Source organism: Diabrotica undecimpunctata, chromosome 5, assembly GCF_040954645.1.
Source record: "Diabrotica undecimpunctata isolate CICGRU chromosome 5, icDiaUnde3, whole genome shotgun sequence".
NCBI lineage: Eukaryota > Metazoa > Arthropoda > Insecta > Coleoptera > Chrysomelidae > Diabrotica > Diabrotica undecimpunctata.
Window position 1 is genome coordinate 11,849,585 of NC_092807.1, and position 19,598 is coordinate 11,869,182.

Sequence of the window (19,598 nt, forward strand, 5' to 3'; positions counted from 1 at the left end):
CGTAAAAGTAACTTATATTTTAAACCTTCGTATACATTTTACAAAAAAAATATGGCAAGTTTTATACTTATTTAAAATTTGTAGCTTCTCATAACACATAAATTATTATTTCGTAAAAGTAACTTTATATTTGTAACATTCATATACATATTTTACTAAAATAAATACGGCAACACTGTGACGCGGTGCCTTGAGGAAATATATTTGGTTAGGTTAGAGTGCCTTAAAATGCGAAATGCCCTAAAATTTATATAGTTTTTAGGTACAGTTATCGCCACTATTTCAAAACAAATCTTCAACTTATGATTGGGAACGTGAACTGTAAACTTTCTATTTTAATTATATCTAGTTAAAATTTTTAAAGAAAGCAGTATATTTTTCATAACTGTACTTAAATAAATCCATGTCACAACTTACTAGGTAACCTGTCTAAAATTTGGAATTGTGTAATAATTTTTAAAATTAGGTACAAAATAACTACGTGAAATGATTAACTATCCAAAAAGCTTTGTTTTAAGCACAAGTTCATTATCCATACTGCCGTTATTTTTAAATTAACTGTACCTAAAGATTAAATTACAATGGACAGCGGGAATGTGACGTCACAACTGTCAATTACTTTCCAAACAAAAGTTGAAATGCCCAATCTCAAGACTTTTTAATTTCTATAAAGTTAACATTTTGCTTCCTCTGCTGCTTTTTTTTAAGTACAGTGTTTTTTACGATAATACCATCATAATTCAGTGTTCTATTTCTATGAAATATACTTTAAAAGTTTAAATTAAAGATATTCTAACCTTACTTTATTGATACATGCATTTTATTGCTATTTTTATAAAACAACATGCTTTATTATTTACACAACCTTGTAAAATTGTTGTAGTAACTATTAGAATACTTAGATATTGCAAAAAGCGGAAAGATTCTGTAAAAAAATGAAAAAATAACGAAAAATACAAATTATTCACACTACACAAGGTTTGTTTGGAAAGTGAAACTGACAGATGTCAATAAAATCTACGTCATCACTTCCACGGTCCATTAAAATCTGCAAACTAGGGATTTTGTTGATATTACAGTAACAATTTGTAGTTTTGGTAGTGAGAGCTTAGTTCGACTGTCACTTGATAGATGGGAAAATAAGTTCACGTGTCATTTAATAGAAGGTAGCAGTGATGTATTAAATGGCGACAGATGCGCGTTCGCCGAATTTAAGAAAAGTTTTGTGGTTATGCAGTAACCATGGAAATACGAATCACGTGGTTTTGTTTAGCAAAGCGGCCACTCCCAGTAAACATTTTGGCCTCGTTTGACCTTCAACCATGACTTTATAAAGTCACAGTGCCTTAACAATACAATTATACCTTTTATATTCTTGTCACCCTAACGTTATATAATCATGGTTGAAAGTCAAACAAGGCCCAAAATGTCTTGAAATGTTTGCTGTGGGATTATACTGGTTTTTACATAATACATAATATAGTAAAATTCCACTATTTGGAAGAGTGATTTCATCGTTTAAACGCCGAATATCCTTAAATTTGAATGTACTCAGCGGCCCCCGAAAACTACCCGTTTAATTTGCGTTTTCTCATCAGAAATCATAGAATGTATAATTAGTACATTTATTTGTGCTTCTCTATAGCAGACGTAACTACAAGATGCAGTACAGTGTAGCCGATTATTGTTCACAAGTAGCAGTTATGGTCATACAAACTAAATTCTTCGACGCAGCAATTATTACCGATATAAAAATTCCAAAAAAATGAGTTTTTTCAATAGTAAAAATTGAGCACAAAATTGTATTGAAATAAATTTTATTTACATGTTCAGTTTTGTTACATATTTAAGTTTATAGAAAAAATTTGATTGGATTTTCATACGTCTTTCCCCACTTCTCTGCCTTCAAACGATGAAATCACTCTTCCAAATAGTGGAATTATAGTATAGATTACATAAGCTCTAGCATGTCAAGTGGGGCTTATCTAAAAACAATTCCAGTTTTATTCACTTTCTGGCAAATTTACTTTTTATAGACAAGACAATATTATGTAATCATCGATTCATTTTTGTCAGTACATTTAAATATTTTTGTAAGTGAAAAAACATTGAATACTTTGAATTTACTTGAATAATAATTATAGTGTATTTTTATGTATGAGAGAGTAATAAAACAATAAATTATGTATGCAAATCCCTAAACTGTTGATACGGGTGACTCAATGAAAAACAGATATTTGTCAACAAGTTTACAGAAGTATATAGGAAAACAATTTTAAATTGAGTATGACCACCAGGTATAAAGGTTGGAGCAGAATAGAATACAATAGTTGTGAGGATTACTAATCCCTAAATAAGGTTGCCAGTGTCGGAGTGATGGAGGTTAACAGGTACTAATGAATTTGCAAGAAATGTAAGATGTTTATTTTATTGGTTATATATAACCAATAAAAGTTTAAGTACCTACCTATTTGCAAAATAAAGTTTAATTCTTTAGATAAAATAAAACGTTTTATTTTATCTATTTGCAAAATAAAGTTTAATTCTTTGCCTATTTGCAAAATAAAGTTTAATTCTTTAGATTAAATGAAACGTTTTATTTTATCTGAAATGAGTGCATTCCACGAAGTAAGGGTTTCAACAATCAAACATTTAATTCTTTAATTCCAGGAATCTACGACAGTAATTGACTAGATAATTACCTTCTAAACTTATTCCACAGAAAATGTGATAGTGGGTTTTTCCATTTTGTATATAGGAAGGTCCAAGTGGCGTATTCAAAATTCTTAACAGTTCACTAAAAGTAGGTACTTCAGTTGCAAGGTGCAGTTTATTGTGAATACTAGTGTTATGGAAAATTTGGAAGTGCCGTGTAAACGCCGAAAAATTGGTCCTCTAACAGTTAATGAAAAAACATTAATATTTAATTGTTTTAAATCATTTACAGACAAACGTTTATGTGAAAGTGTTGATGAGACCGTTGAGTTAGTTAGCAGTACACTTGGTGTTGGGAAATCTACGATTTACAGAGTTATTAAAGAAGAGAAATGTGGTAGTTTTCAAATGCCACGTAATGCTCCAGGGAAACCAAAATTTCAAATAGAATATCATTTTAAAGAAGGACTTCGACGGAAAGTGCATGAATTCTTCTTTAGACAAGAATTTCCAACATTGGATAAAGTTCTTGTCTCAGTTCGAGATGATAAGGATTACCCAGAAATGAGTCGAAGTACGTTATGGAAACTTTTAAAAGAAATAGGCTTCCGCTGGAAAAAGAATCCCAGAAAGTCTATTTTATTAGAAAGAAGCGATATTGTCATATGGAGAAGACATTTTCTAAGAACCATAAAGGAAATGAGAAACCAAAAAAGAAAAATATTTTATCTTGATGAAACATGGATCAACGAGGGTCATACACCAAATAAATTTTGGCAGGATGAAACTGTTACAAGTCAAAGGCACGCTTTTGTAAATAACTTTTCTACTGGTTTAAACCCACCATCAGGAAAGGGACGCAGGCTGATAATAGTACACATTGGCAGTTCAGACGGTTTTGTTGAAGGTAGTTTATTAACTTTTGAATCAACTCGTACCGGTGACTACCATGAAGACATGAACGCTGATGTCTTTCAAGAATGGTTCGAACAAATGATAGATCTTCTTCCTAAGAACTGTGTAATAGTAATGAATAATGCAAGTTATCACTCCAGACTTATAGAAGGACTGCCCACAACCAAGTGGTTAAAAAAAGACTTGCAGAATTGGCTGAGTTCAAAAAATATTACGTACCATCCCGGATCTATAAGAAAGGAACTTTATTCGTTGTGTGCCCTTCATAAAGAAAAATTTAAAAAATACGAAATTGATGAAATTGCCAAAAATCGTGGAATGACAGTACTTAGATCCCCACCATATCATTGTGAATTAAACCCAATTGAACTGGTATCGGCACAGATAAAGAGTGAAGTTTCAAGAAAAAATACCACTTTTAAAATTCATGATGTTAAACAGTTGTTTTTGGAGGCCGTAAATAATGTAAAACCTGAAAACTGGGAAAAGGCAGTAAATCACACTATTAAAGAAGAGGAAAAAATGTGGAAGCTGGACAATATTACTGATAAAATGATCGAGCCAGTTATTATAAATCTTGGTTCTGAAAGTTCATCTTCTGAATCTGATTTGGATTTGTAACAAGTAGCTGTAAGTTTTATATTAATATTTTTATTCATCTATTTAACATACCTTAGACGGTTTTAAAAACTCTTTTTCTCTTTTGTAATTTTTAAAAATTAAAAAAAATGTGAATTTTTTAAAACCCTTTTTAATGTAGGCCAGTCAGTTCTAATATAGTGTGTGATAAAAGAGGTCACTTTTGTTTACATACACATAACACTTTATAACACTGAAATAATTCATTTATTTTTTACAATTATTCAAAGTAATTTTTCAATTAATCTTGAGCACGCCCATGGAGTGGTCGGAGCTACCAGTTAAAATTATGCTAATTACTCTCTCGTTCATAAAAATAAACTATAGAAGTGAGATGAAAATGTGAAATTTTCTAAGGAAACAATTTTCCCTGTTAACATTCGATATGAAAAAAATTATTATTGTAGTGACGCTGTTTTCAACTGACTTACATATTTTAGATTTCTTAGAAATACTGTTCTTATAAATAAACTAGTGATTTTTCTCGTCACCGTGCAACGGGGATCGAACCAACTGTCATTCACAGTCACCCCACTCAAGTTTGCCTGACTCTCCAATTTTTTCTTACTCTCTCTAATTTTTCTAGTAAACGGGAGTAAATTCCTCATATTCTTCTACAATAATTTCTCAACTCGAAGTAAGAGTAAATCCATACACGGGAGTAAACCCACTCACACGAGCAAGTTCGCTGTACTTTGTATGTAGCATGCGAGAAATGCAGATCATTGTGCAAGAATAAAACAAACATGTAAAAAAAATTACTTCAAATCATTGATAATTTTGCATACAATTACACATTTAAAAGTAATCATCTTCAAAAAACACCCTCAGTTAATGCCCAACCGTCGTCCGATGTGTGCTACAATCGCAGACGAAACCTATACGCCCGGAAAGCAATGTATCATTATATAAGCAAATATAATCATGTCTTACCAATGAGTATGACTAACGAGGTTTTAAATAGCACTTTAACTCCTTCGCACAGAAAAACATCCCAGACCCGTAAAAGTGTATCCCACGGTAACGTCCTAGTAAACGCACATAAAAACCATTCAGTGCAATAAAACATTGGTTCTGCGTTGACCTTTTTAAGATGCCTGTACACTGGTGGACATACTTTCTTCAAAAGACCTAGAAATAAAAATATAAAAATGAGTAAATAGACAATAAGAATGGATCGATAGACGTGGATTTATTTTGTCGTCCATAATAAACTCAATTTCCCAGAGTTGTAGCAGCAAATCTATCTATCTATACAGCCCTTTCTGTCCAATTTTATACATATGCCTCCTCTTCCTTCTTCTTTAATGCAGCAAATAATTTACTGTAAAAACTCAGTGACTGCAATAAGCCAATAAATTAAGTATACTAATGATGAGATCAATGAAATAACGTTCGAATATCAATAAATGAGCAGGTTAATTGATAAGATCAGTTAAACAGGAAATAAACTCTTACCCATTGAATTGCAACGTTGCCGTTATAAGCATACTTTCGGGCCAATCACACAAAAACAACAATAGTGTTTGTCGCTGAAAAATGAAAAAGTGGTTGATTTATCGACAGTGAGTGATGACACGCATTCAGAAGGCCAAAAAAATAAGCAAATATAAAAAACAGTAAGGAGGAAATTTAAGTTTCCAGGAAGAGTCGGAAGTTCTCAAGGACAGCACTAAAAACTCAAGGAAAAAAATAAAAAAACAAAAATCGATGCAGATTGTATTAGGGAAATAAGTAAAGACCAAAAAGAACGCTCGGAAACACAGGAAAAGCCCAGGAAAAGAAAATACAGAGCTAAAAAATATGGAGATCACGGAGGAACGCAGCTGAATAAAAGGAAGCATGTAAATTATTAAACACATAATGCGCAAGCAGTGTTAAAGGACACAATCAGAAATTGCATCAAGGAACATGTTGGTGTAGAAGTTAAAATAAGAAATGCTCATAAGCTAGTTAGCTCTTAAAATAAGAAACGATAATGAACCTTAAATTGGAACTTGCACATCAATAAACTACAACATTCCTGTCAATCTAGGTTAAATATACTCAAAATTCTGTCTAATAAAGTTTGGGGCGCAGATATTAAAATGTTATTAAACATATAAATCACTCATTAGGAGTAAACTAGACTACGGTTGCATTTGTTATAACACTTCAAGCAAAACTACCTTAAAAAACCTTAACAGTATTCAATCTACAGCTTTGAGCGCTATTGGCACTTAATGCATTTAAAACGTCATCGACTGTCTGTTTCATCGACTTCGAGAAGGCATTCGACAGGGTCCGACATGAAAAACTAATAGAACTACTGAGAAACAAAGATATAGACAGACGAGACTTACGAATCATTATCAATCTGTATTGGAATCAAAAGGCCAATATAAAGATAGAAGAACAAAAGTCCGAAAATATAGATATAAAGAGAGGAGTAAGACAGGGCTGTGTTCTGTCATCATTACTGTTTAACGTGTACAGTGAAGCCATATTCCAGGAAGCGATAGCGGATCTGGGTGATGGAATCTCTGTAAACGGAAGAATAGTAAATAACATAAGATTCGCTGATGACACCTTTATAATGGCAGACACCCTGGAATCGCTACAAGAATTGGTAAATAGAATTAACGATTATTGCATTAGATACGGACTAAAAATAAATAAGAGAAAAACTAAATTTATGATTGTCTCAAAAACGCAACATGGAAATGAAAGATTAATGATAGAGCAAACCCAAATAGAAAAAGTAGAGACATATAAATATCTGGGAACCTGGGTTGATGACAAAAATGACCAAAGCAGAGAAATCAAAGTCCGAATTGAAACTGCAAGGCAAGAATTTGTGAAAATGAAGACAATGCTTACCAACAGAGACCTTCAGTTGCATCTCAGATTGAGGGCTCTAAGATGTTACATATTTTCTATCTTACTATACGGAATGGAAGCTTGGACATTGAAGAAACAACACATAAGGAAAATAGAAGCGTTCGAAATGTGGTGTTATAGAAGAATATTAAAAATTCAGTGGGTTCAAAGGATTACCAATGCTGAGGTACTACGACGTCTAAATAAAGAGTTAGAAATTATGAACAGCATAAAAAGAAGAAAACTAGAATATTTGGGTCACATAACCAGAGGAGAAAAATATGAGCTGCTGAGAATTATTATGCAAGGAAGGATCCAAGGAAGAAGAAGCATAGGAAGAAGACGCATCTCCTGACTGAAGAACCTTAGAGAATGGTTTAACTGTAGTTCACTACAACTTTTCAGAGCAGCAGCCAACAAAGTGACCATAGCCGTTATGATATCCAACAATTATCTCTAAACTACATTGCCAAAATTTCAATTCAAAAACAACATCCTCTTTTGTCTCAAATTTTTCACTTTGACATTCTTTCTTTCAAAGAGACAACAAACTGTATACCTCTAATAGGAAGAATAAAAGTCACAAATTTTAACGTGGATCAACTTACTCTATTGCTATATACAAATGCAATCTCTCCTCCATGGACAACCCGCCTACTGATTATTGACACTAAGAAATTACCCCAAATCAAATACAAACTTCTCGATAATTAAACATCTTTTTGCAGAAATCATATCCCATTACTTCATTACATTACAAATCTTTACCGACGCCTCTAAAACCCCAGATGGAAATGCTGCTGCTTACCATTCTGATGAAGAAAACTCCTACAGCATACACTTAACTGTAGTTATATAAGTGCGTCGTCATTACAGATTCATTCATACAGAATCCCATTATATAAGCAATAAAAAATGAATTCGAAATGCTTCATTCCATGGGAAAGGACACAGCTTTCATTTGGGTATCATCGCACACTGGAATCTGGGGAAATGAAAAAGCAGATCAACTAGCAACTACAAGCCGTATCAACTTAGAAGATACTACAAAAATCACAAAATATCCTTATAGTGACATGAAACATTTATTTAAAGTTCATTGCAATAACATTTGGAAAAATTACTGGGAAAATTCAGCAACCAAATTAAAGCCAATATGCCCAAAGGTGAATAACCCCACAAGTAGACGAGATGAAGTAATTATAAACCGTTTAAGAATTGGTCATACTGCTGTCACACACAAATTTTTAATCAGTAAAGATCCACCACCAATTTGCAACAACTGCTCCACTTCATTGACTTCCTGCTTGACTGACCATGTTTCCAAAAGCAAAGAAGAAAGCATGGAATTTCAGACGACCTCAAATTCATTCTGACAGATAAAAATTTAAATGTATTAAATATTTAAGAGATATAAAATTGTATTATGCTATTTAATATACATAATCATATTAAAACTATTGTATTTGTCATTCCACTAATAACCCTGCGTGGTTGATGTGGAATAAGTGTTTTATATAAATAAAAAAAAAAACGATAATTTTAAAACACCATTTACATTACTATATTGTAAATAAACTTCCAAGTAGTTTATTCATCTACATTTTAGTAAAAACTAACTAAAATAAGTGAACTGACCTTCTAGAATGAGTCCGTCCCTTTTCACAACATCCATGGAAGGCGAGTAGTAATCTTCAAGATATTTGTTAGATATCGACACCAGACACCAAAAGGCTTGAACTGAAGGCATGTGCATCAACAGAAAAGCTGCCACGGGCGCCTGCGCTTGGCAGTAGCCTATGTCGGGGAAATGGACTGTGTATGCCTTCAGAACGTTAAACAATTCTTGTTGACTAAAATAATAAAAAAAAAAAAGGATTAAAAACGTATTAAAATACAGCTAAAAGAAGATGCGTGATATGTTTTGGTCCGTTGAGCCGGATGTCCGAATGTTAATCCATCCTTTGGAACCAGTTTGTTATAAACAGTCTTGTACTCACCTCAGTGGTGTCTGTGTAATCAGTTAATACTAGTACTCCAGTCACTGTGGAGGAAAAGAGGTCAATACCTCTAAATTTTTTATAACTGAATAGATTTTGCTAAAAATTTGGAATTAGGCTTATCTTACCTCCCTCTTCAAAAGTTATATACGCGCTAGGTGAGCTTTTTATTTTTAAGGGGTGAAATCACCACTTATTGAAAATAATGAAAAAAATTTATATTAAAGCATTTTATGGATTTAAATCGTGTTAAATTAAGTAATTGAAATATTGTCAATTATAATAATGGATATTGTGTACATTCTCAACCCTTAAATAATCTTAAAAACCACCCCTTTTAATAAAAATAATTGTAAAAAATCGTTTAACAGGTTCAAACGCTTTTGTAGTGCATTTATATAATCTACAATATAATTCTCTGATTATATAAAATAATTTTGGTTGATTGCAACACTTCAACCCTTAAAAACTACCCCCTATGTCAAAATATATAAAAAAATCTTTTTAAACAACTTCAAAAGTTTTGAATGTACATTTATATTCAAAAATTCCTTTCTTATCAATAAAATATTTTTTGATTGGTTGCTTATTTTCAACCTTTAAAAACACCTCTATGCTCACGAAACAAATTCCCCTTTGGTAAATGTCTAAATAAAAAAATTAAGTATACTCATGATGTTTTTATTGTAAAAAATTATGCATGAAAATACTTTACATTAGAAAGCATACAAAATATATTTAAAAAAATAAAAATTATTTACAATATATCAAATTATTCATTGTCTGAAACGTCATTCTCGCCGTGTTCTAACTCCACCTCTTCGTTGCAGGACAGTTTTGACAATTTTCGCCAGAGCATGTTCCACACGCAGCATTGCAAAATAGACCTAGTCTACGACAGCCACACGCTGAGCCGGAACCCTTTTTGCAACTGCAAAAAATCATTTTCAATAGTTCTTCTGGTGCAGGTGAACTTTTCATTTTTATTGGTTGTAAAATATCATCACTCTTGAACCATCCCCAATCCGTTATATCAATCTCTTTGTTTTCAAGGCATATCTGAGTTTGTAAATAAACTCTTTTGATAATGCTCATCCAGGGCACTTACAGTTGGTACAAGAGATGATAATTTAACTGCACCATTTTTAGTTGTGGCTTTAATAAAGGATTCGTATCGCATTTGTTCAAGTAATGATGAATAATCTTCGACCTTATTCATTTTGTTCATGTGGGTGTCTTTGGCAAGGCCATACAGCAAAATTGTACAGTATCTCCCAGCTTCTAAAATGTCTTCGAGATCTGAAGTACTCCTGTCATTGGCACTCATTGACGGCTTGCCCACGCAACTTCAAAGGAGTGTCGCTTCTCTGTATTCGTTAGTTCTCTGAAGCAGATGTTCAGTTTAGAGTTGCTTATAATATATACATAACATATATATATATATATATATATATATATATATATATATATATATATATATATATATATATATATATATATATATATATGTATGTATTATATACATAACATATATATATATATATATATATATATATATATATATATATATATATATATATATATATATATATATATATATATATATATAATATACTTGAATAAAGCATTTATATATACAGAAAATAAGTTGATGCTCCAAAATATAAATAACATGCTCCAATTTTTTTTAGCATAACTCCGTTAATTTTTAAGCTACAGTGTCCATTAAAAAAATATTTTGAAGGTAATTTCAAAAGCTACAAGACTAAGTAGATTAAAATATGTTAAAGTTCTTTCTTTTTAAATAGTAAAGGGCCAAAGTGCTGATTACAGGTGTGTCAGCCGCTGTATCTCAAACTTCAATTGGCTATATCTCTATTATTTTTCGAGCTATAACAAAAATAAAAAAAACAAAATTTTTGTTAAGAAATAAACTACATTTTGGTATAGAACCATTTTTCACGTATTTCTTATAGTTTTAGATTTATTTTGAAAAAATGTAAATTTTTAAATAATTAAAAAAAAAAGATTTTTTAATTTAAACATGATTTTTTCAAAAAATACTCATTTTAAACAGGCCAAACTTTTAAAACTTATAAATAACACTAAAAAAAAATGAATTGTAGAAGATATACGTTTAATTTCTATTCTGATCGAAATAGTGTTACTTATACTGCTCGTTTTTTTTTAAACGCTAGAGTAATTCAAATTCTTTCCTTCGTATTTCGCTTTGTTTTAATCAAAATGGCTTTTAACACAGCTAATTTTAAAGGTATTTTCTAGCTCTTTAAAAAGTGTTGTATGAGTTTTTATCAAAAAAAATGTCCATTTTCCGATATTTGATGTTAAATGCATCGAGTATAGTATCCCAAAAATAAAAAGTCATCTTCAAACAATTATAAATCGCTTAGTATTGTACTTATAAAATTTAGTAAAATAAAAAATCTCTTTGTTTTTTTATAAGCTTTATTTTTGTTCATTATAGATTTTTCAATAAAACGCTTTGTTTTTGAGTTATTCGTACAAAATCATTGGAAAACATGTTTTATTTTTGCGAAAAGTTTACTTTTTCAAGTGCGTATAACTCAAAAAGTATTGATTTAGCAAAAAAAATTTATATGACATTTTTTGTTTAAAATTTAATTCTCTATCAATTCCCGGAGTTATTTTAAGTGTAAAAAGTTCAACCCCCTAGATGGGGTGCCAACCACCCCAGGGGTAGAAGCACACATCGGCACCATATAACTTATGTTTTTTGAGTAATTTACTACCCACTGTAAAAATTTCAGATAAATCGGTGCAGTTATAAAAAATTTAAAGGGAAAATGCCACAGTAACTGGACTATAGCAACAATCAGTACTTATTAATCGAACTCTACTTTTTAGTATGTTCTGGCCACATGTCCAAAAAAATCACTTTTATAACAAATCTCTTTTATAAAGAAATTTAATATTCTTACCCTGGTTTATCTTCAGAAGAAAACATCTCATGCAAGGGGAACTGTCTGTGTATATCCTTCTTTATATCTTCTATACATTTAGGATCCGCTTCCGCCCGTAAACATTCTTCGTATTTATCGGGTTGCTTTTCTAATAATACTTTTCCTCCGCACAAGTAAAGCCATGCTCTGGGCCTCATCGATTGGGGGATTCCTGGAAAAGTAAAAAGTATAACTAAATAAATATTTAAGTGATGGACTCGACCGTTACTTGATGGAAATTCATTTTATGTAACAATAAAACATTGACAACTTTGTTTTCAAAACTTCTACAAAATTTATTATAATATCACTACAGCTGTTTCGGCAGAGTAATGTTTTCGGCATTATACCCGTATATATATATATATATATATATATATATATATATATATATATATATATATATATATATATATATGGGTATGGAAAAAATTCAATTCTGACTATAGGGCATTAAGACAACTCAATGAACTGAGAAAAAATATATAGATTTGTATGTCCGAACTCATTGGCACAGTAGTTGATTGGTATAGGAAACAAATGAAGAACAAAGTGATTCAAATATCAGAGAAGTCATTTCATCAAAAAAAATTAATATTCTTTACAAACTTTTTACTGATAATTCTAATTCACATACACTCATCAAAAAAATCCTCTTTAACACCACATCTACTGATCCATTACCAATTCAAAAAGACAATAACATAAATCAACACACTACATCTCAAGGACAGCAAAAATTTGCTTCATTGCCGTATATTAAAGAAATCACTCCAGCTTTAATCAGAATATTTAAAAATGTTACAGATGTAAACATTTCAATTAAAACAGTTCTAACCATAAATAAAGTGTTCTTAAAGTCGAAGGTTCATCATAAAGAATTAACAATAAATATAATCTACAGTATCCCTTGTACAGATTGTAATAAAGAATATATAGGACAAAGTTCAAGATCCATAAAAGCTCGGATTACCTCCAGTGACTGTAGATTGTACCCAGGAAGATGCACTAATGCCACACATGTACATGATAATAATCACACTATGGATTATAGTTCCTTTAAAATCTTAGGTGTTGAAAGTAACTATAGTAAGAGAATCTTTCTAGAAATGGCTTTCATAGCAGAGTGTGATAATTGTACCAACAAAAAATCATATATTAAACATTTGAGTGAAATATACTCCTATTTACTAGCCTTGGACAAGAATAGAATAATCAGAGTGAAAAGGTTTGCCTAAGATCTGGCGCTTGGTTTATTAATAATGTTGATTGCTGATAAACTACTTAACTGTATATCTTAATATTATAATGACCAATATAATTTTACTAACTACCTATTTATATAAAACAAAATTGTATATAAAATATCAAATAAATGTCTGTTGGCGAATGGATTTAGTGTCCACAGTCATATAAACTCAAACAAACAACAAACAAATGTCTAACCTTACTTTTAATTTATAAATCCGTCAGATATTTAATTAAAATTTAAAATTTTTATTGATTTCAACATTATACACTTTAATTTAGATTCTAGATGTCAAATATGTGTAATTTCTGTGCCTTAGTTTTAGTTTCTATTTATTGTTATGTATAACTGCTTCAATTCTAACACCTTGAAAAACATCCTCACTTAGTAAGTATAAAAATAAATATAAATTGTGAAAGACGACTACAGGAAATTAATTTTTTCTTGTAGATTATAGTGAAAAGTTTACTCAAAGTTTACCAGGGAAACCTGCGTATTTAAAAAAAAAATTATTTTTCATTTGAAACCGATTTATTATTTCGTTTAACTACCGTTGTGTTATTTAATTATTTATTTAAACTAAAAAGTCTTTTGGTCGGACATAAAAATGAACTAGATTTATTTATGTTATAACTAGACTTCGGCAAATATGCATATTGCATATTTTGCATATTGTGCATATTTTATGCAAATATTTCATATTTTGGCATATTTGTATAAAAGTTTGCATAAAGTGCATAAAAGTTCAGATTTTTATACTGTATTTGAAAATTTTTAAACATACCAATTTATTTCAATTCTTGTATAAAATTTTGTAGTCATTTTAATCAAGAAATGATCTAAGTACGTAATCTCTACAGGTACAAAACATTTACAATTTCAAAGAAGATCAATTTAAGTAGCCCTCAACATTCTTAGAAAGTCTCGGTCACTGAGGCATTCAGTTATTGGATAATCGCTAAGGGTTCGCTCATTTGCATTTTATGATGTAATCCCCAAATCTATCTACAATTTATTGTATCTTAACAGCAGGTAAACGGCTAATAGTTTTGTTCCTAATTTAGGGATTTTCCAAAATCTCCCAGTTTATTGAATTAGGTACCTAAACATTTCTAATTTGATGCTCAGATTTATAAATAATTTTTGTTTTGATATTCAAAGCGTAAACACTCGTTGTGCGTAACAAAAAGGAAGATTGTGATTTTATAATGCCTAAAACAACCAGTGCTTCAACTTGGATTAAACCTTATAAAGAGCTGTCTATGGATATGGGAAAAATCTACTGTTCAGTCTGTGGCAAAATTGTAAGTATCTAATATTTTCTATTAAATATCTAATATTTCATACATACAGGGTGTTTCCAAATGACACTTACAACGTTTGACTGTAGATACTTCTCGAAAATTGAACAAAACGATATAGTTAATGAGGGGTCAAACTTATTTACTTTTCGAGATACAGGGTGTTAAAATTAAAAAAAATTAAATTCTTTTAGTTAATAACAACAATAACTTTAAAACCAATAAACGTATTTACTTGAAATTTAGTACTCGTAGGTTGTTTTTAAATGAAAAATAGCTTCCTTTAGTGAGAAAAAATTGTCCGTGGTACGATACAATGGTGTGTATTTAGAAAAATTTTTCACCTTTACTTTTTTTTATGAAGTCAGCTATTCTAAAACACAATTATTTTTATTGTAATTGAATTCACAAAAAAAAAACTTTTGTTGAATTTTAAAATAAGTTATATGATGTACTAATGGTTAGTAACAAAAACTAACTTGTGGATTAATACTGCATTTAAAACACTTAGCGAGTGTTTTTTTTTTTTTCCAAACCAGTTATTTGATTAACCAAAAACACCTTGTATATTTTTATATTTTAAAGGTTGGGTTAAAATAAAGGTTTTTATTTTTATTTATAGATAGCATGTGAGAAGAAATTTCAGATAGACCAACATGTGAGAACTGCTTCACACATTGCAAAAAAAGGATAAATAGGAGGAAAACATCAAACTTCAATGGCTAAATGTTTCCAATCTACTTCAAAAAAATTAGATGAGCAAGAAACTTTTAATGAAGACTTGTGTCGCGCATTAGTGTCTGCAAACATACCGCTTTCAAAATTAGCAAATGTAAATTTTAGTTCGTTTCTAAAAAAATATTGCAAACTTAATGTTCCAAGTGATCGGTCTCTAAGAAGAAATAATGTGAACGGGCTATTATACTCGTCGGTGTTAATTAATATTAAGGAAGAAATTGCAGATAATTATTTTTACATATCTGTAGACGAAACCACTGATTCCTCAGGAAAGTATATTGCTCATTTAATGATTGGTGTTCTTAAAGAAGATACCTTACCAAAATCTCATCTTATTTCATGCCAGCAACTTGAGAAAACAAATGCTTTAACAATTTCGCGTTTTATACAAGAAACATTAGCAACTTTTTTTCTTCCGACAACTATTCCTTCTAATAAATTACTGCTTATTTTATCGGATGCTGCTCCTTATATGGTGAAAGCAGGACAAAATTTAAAAATATTTTTCCCAGATTTAATACATGTTACTTGTGTAGCGCATGGATTAAACAGAGTTGCAGAGGAAATACGAAAAAAGTTTCCTCTTGTAAATACCATGATATCCAGTGTCAAAAAAGTATTTCTTAAATCTCCTATAAGAATTCAACTTTATAAAGAAATGCTACCTAACATTCCTCTTCCACCACAACCTATTTTAACGCGATGGGGAACATGGTTAGAAGCAGCTAATTTTTATGCAGATCATTTTGTTAAAATAAAGAACATAATTGATACGTTAACAGATGAAAGTTCCCAATCTCTTTCGGATTCTAAACAAACTTTTCAGAGTAACTTGCTTCAACAAGAATTTTCATTTATAAAATCAAATTTTAGTTTTGTTCAAAAAACAATTACTCAGTTAGAATCACCAAAACTGTCATTGTTCGAAAGTACAGCATTAATAAAAGAATTTGCGTCATGTTGTCGGAACGTTAGAGGTAATATTGGAAAAGATATTTTAAAAAAATTTGAAGCTACTATGGAAAAAAATAAAGGTTACCATATTCTTTCTGAAGTAGTCAGTGTTCTAGCTGGAAATATTTCGGAAACAATTAATTTAGAACCAAATGTTTTGGTTAGTTTGAAAAATGCTCCCGTTACATCAGTTGATGTTGAACGAAGTTTTTCCATATATAAATATATGTACTCAGACAGAAGCCACAAGTTTTTGTTAGAAAATTTTGAACACCACTTGGTCATTTATTGTTACCATAATTTTAAATAAGTTTATTCATACTTAAAAATGATGTAGTTACTTAAAATAAATGTAAATCTTAATGAATAGTAGGAAATATTTAGTTATGTACACTTTTTTTTTAAATAAAATTGTTACTATTTTACGATTTTTTTATTTATTTGTATGCATATTTTGCAAAATATTTGCATATTTTCGGGTAAACACGTGCATATTTATGCGCATATTTTCTACATTTTTATTTGCATATTTGCCGAAGTCTAGTTATAGCATTTAAAATCTCCTGATGAGAGGTTAATACTCCATAAAAGGTGCAGAGCATTGGTGGAACTTCAATTGAAAAGAAATGCAATCGTCTACTTTAATTTCAACGTATTTTCTCTATGTAAAGAGTGTAAAGGATGGTGTTTTTCAAGGGTAAACTGTACATGTATTGTATTTTCGGAATATAAGGTTATTCATAATATCGTCTAATACCTTCCAGTAAGCTTGGATTTGCAGTTCAGCTCTTTTTGTTATATTTCTGTTTTTGTCCCTATAATAATAATTGATGTCGCCGAATTTCTAGTTTATCTTCTTTATTAACGGAACTTCCTAGATATACAATTATAGACCACTTCATATCCCGCATTTAAAATACATTAAAAAACCGTAATTCATTTTTTGCCGTTTAAAATACTACTCGTGACGTAACGAAGATTTATGGTTGGGCTAATTTTAAAAGTAATACATACCATGATTAATCCATCCTAACTTTGTAATAGCGTTTAGTTATTTCGAATCAGCCTACATTTCGTAGAATCTCAAGAAGGAAATAATAAAATAACAAACCGCAGTCGGTGTCACGCTTCAACGATCGTTTCAATTAAATAATTTAGAAATTTTAGGGGGACGAAATTATTGTCGCGCACACTATTGTGTGAATTAACGTGAGCGCAAATGATAATTTCAAAATAAAGAATATTTATTAGTTATGGACGAAGAAAAACGTGAAAATAATATACTTGATTTAAATCTTGAATACCCCCGCAAAATTATAAATGCGACTTGTGTAACAAAAACTTATAATTATGTGTTAGTGTATTGATGCACTGTTTATAACAACTAACATTTTTCATCTTTATTGATATAGAATAAAATAGAACAAGAATTAATAAATGATTACATTATAACATAATATTATTCTATGAGATGAACAACTTTCTTCGTGCACTACTATCAGCGAATATATATCTACAATTTTATTAATATCTATCTGATGGGCAACCTTATTTTCGATACTTATAAGTAGACTTCGGCAAATATGCAAATAAAAATGTAGAAAATATGCGCATAAATATGCACGTGTTTACCCGAAAATATGCAAATATTTTACAAAATATGCATACAAATAAATAAAAAAATCGTAAAATAGTAACAATTTTATTAAAAAAAAAGTGTACATAACTAAATATTTCCTACTATTCATTAAGATTTATATTTATTTTAAGTAACTACATCATTTTTAAGTATGAATAAACTTATTTAGAATTATGGTAACAATAAATGACCAAGTGGTGTTCAAAATTTTCTAACAAAAACTTGTGGCTTCTGTCTGAGTACATAATATTTATATATGGAAAAACTTCGTTCAACATCAACTGATGTAACGGGAGCATTTTTCAAACTAACCAAAACATTTGGTTCTAAATTAATTGTTTCCGAAATATTTCCAGCTAGAACACTGACTACTTCAGAAAGAATATGGTAACCTTTATTTTTTTCCATAGTAGCTTCAAATTTTTTTAAAATATCTTTTCCAATATTACCTCTAACGTTCCGACAACATGACGCAAATTCTTTTATTAATGCTGTACTTTCGAACAATGACAGTTTTGGTGATTCTAACTGAGTAATTGTTTTTTGAACAAAACTAAAATTTGATTTTATAAATGAAAGTTCTTGTTGAAGCAAGTTACTCTGAAAAGTTTGTTTAGAATCCAAAAGAGATTGGGAACTTTGATCTGTTAACGTATCAATTATGTTCTTTATTTTAACAAAATGATCTGCATAAAAATTAGCTGCTTCTAACCATGTTCCCCATCGCGTTAAAATAGGTTGTGGTGGAAGAGGAATGTTAGGTAGCATTTCTTTATAAAGTTGAATTCTTATAGGAGATTTAAGAAATACTTTTTTGACACTGGATATCATGGTATTTACAAGAGGAAACTTGTTTCGTATTTCCTCTGCAACTCTGTTTAATCCATGCGCTACACAAGTAACATGTATTAAATCTGGGAAAAATATTTTTAAATTTTGTCCTGCTTTCACCATATAAGGAGCAGCATCCGATAAAATAAGCAGTAATTTATTAGAAGGAATAGTTGTCGGAAGAAAAAAAGTTGCTAATGTTTCTTGTATAAAACGCGAAATTGTTAAAGCATTTGTTTTCTCAAGTTGCTGGCATGAAATAAGATGAGATTTTGGTAAGGTATCTTCTTGAAGAACACCAATCAATAAATGAGCAATATACTTTCCTGAGGAATCAGTGGTTTCGTCTAGAGATATGTAAAAATAATTATCTGCAATTTCTTCCTTAATATTAATTAACACCGACGAGTATAGCCCGTTCACATTATTTCTTCTTAGAGACCGATCACTTGGAACATTAAGTTTGCAATATTTTTTTAGAAACGAACTAAAATTTACATTCGCTAATTTTGAAAGCGGTATGTTTGCAGACACTAATGCGCGACACAAGTCTTCATTAAAAGTTTCTTGCTCATCAAATTTTTTTGAAGAAGATTGGAAGTATTTAGCCATTGAAGTTTGATGTTTTCCTCCTATTTTTCCTTTTTTTGCAATGTGTGAAGCAGTTCTCACATGTTGGTCTATCTGAAATTTCTTCTCACATGCTATCTATAAATAAAAATAAAAACCTTTATTTTAACCCAACCTTTAAAATATAAAAATATACAAGGTGTTTTTGGTTAATCAAATAACTGGTTTGGAAAAAAAAACACTCGCTAAGTGTTTTAAATGCAGTAT

General features: G+C 30.3%; 1 protein-coding gene across 2 annotated transcripts in view; it reads right to left on the minus strand.

Annotated features, from left to right (window-relative positions):
• The window catches only part of wkd (TBC1 domain family member whacked), a 55,071-nt gene that overhangs the window by 18,452 nt on the left and 17,021 nt on the right, over positions 1-19,598 (minus strand). For both annotated transcript variants that reach the window (XM_072531476.1, XM_072531475.1), the window contains exons 3-5: positions 12,029-12,221; positions 8,707-8,921; positions 5,143-5,340 (exon numbers count right to left, since the gene is read on the minus strand). In XM_072531476.1, coding sequence (XP_072387577.1) covers positions 5,143-5,340; positions 8,707-8,921; positions 12,029-12,221 — 606 coding nt within the window. The remainder of the gene's footprint in view (positions 1-5,142; positions 5,341-8,706; positions 8,922-12,028; positions 12,222-19,598) is intronic.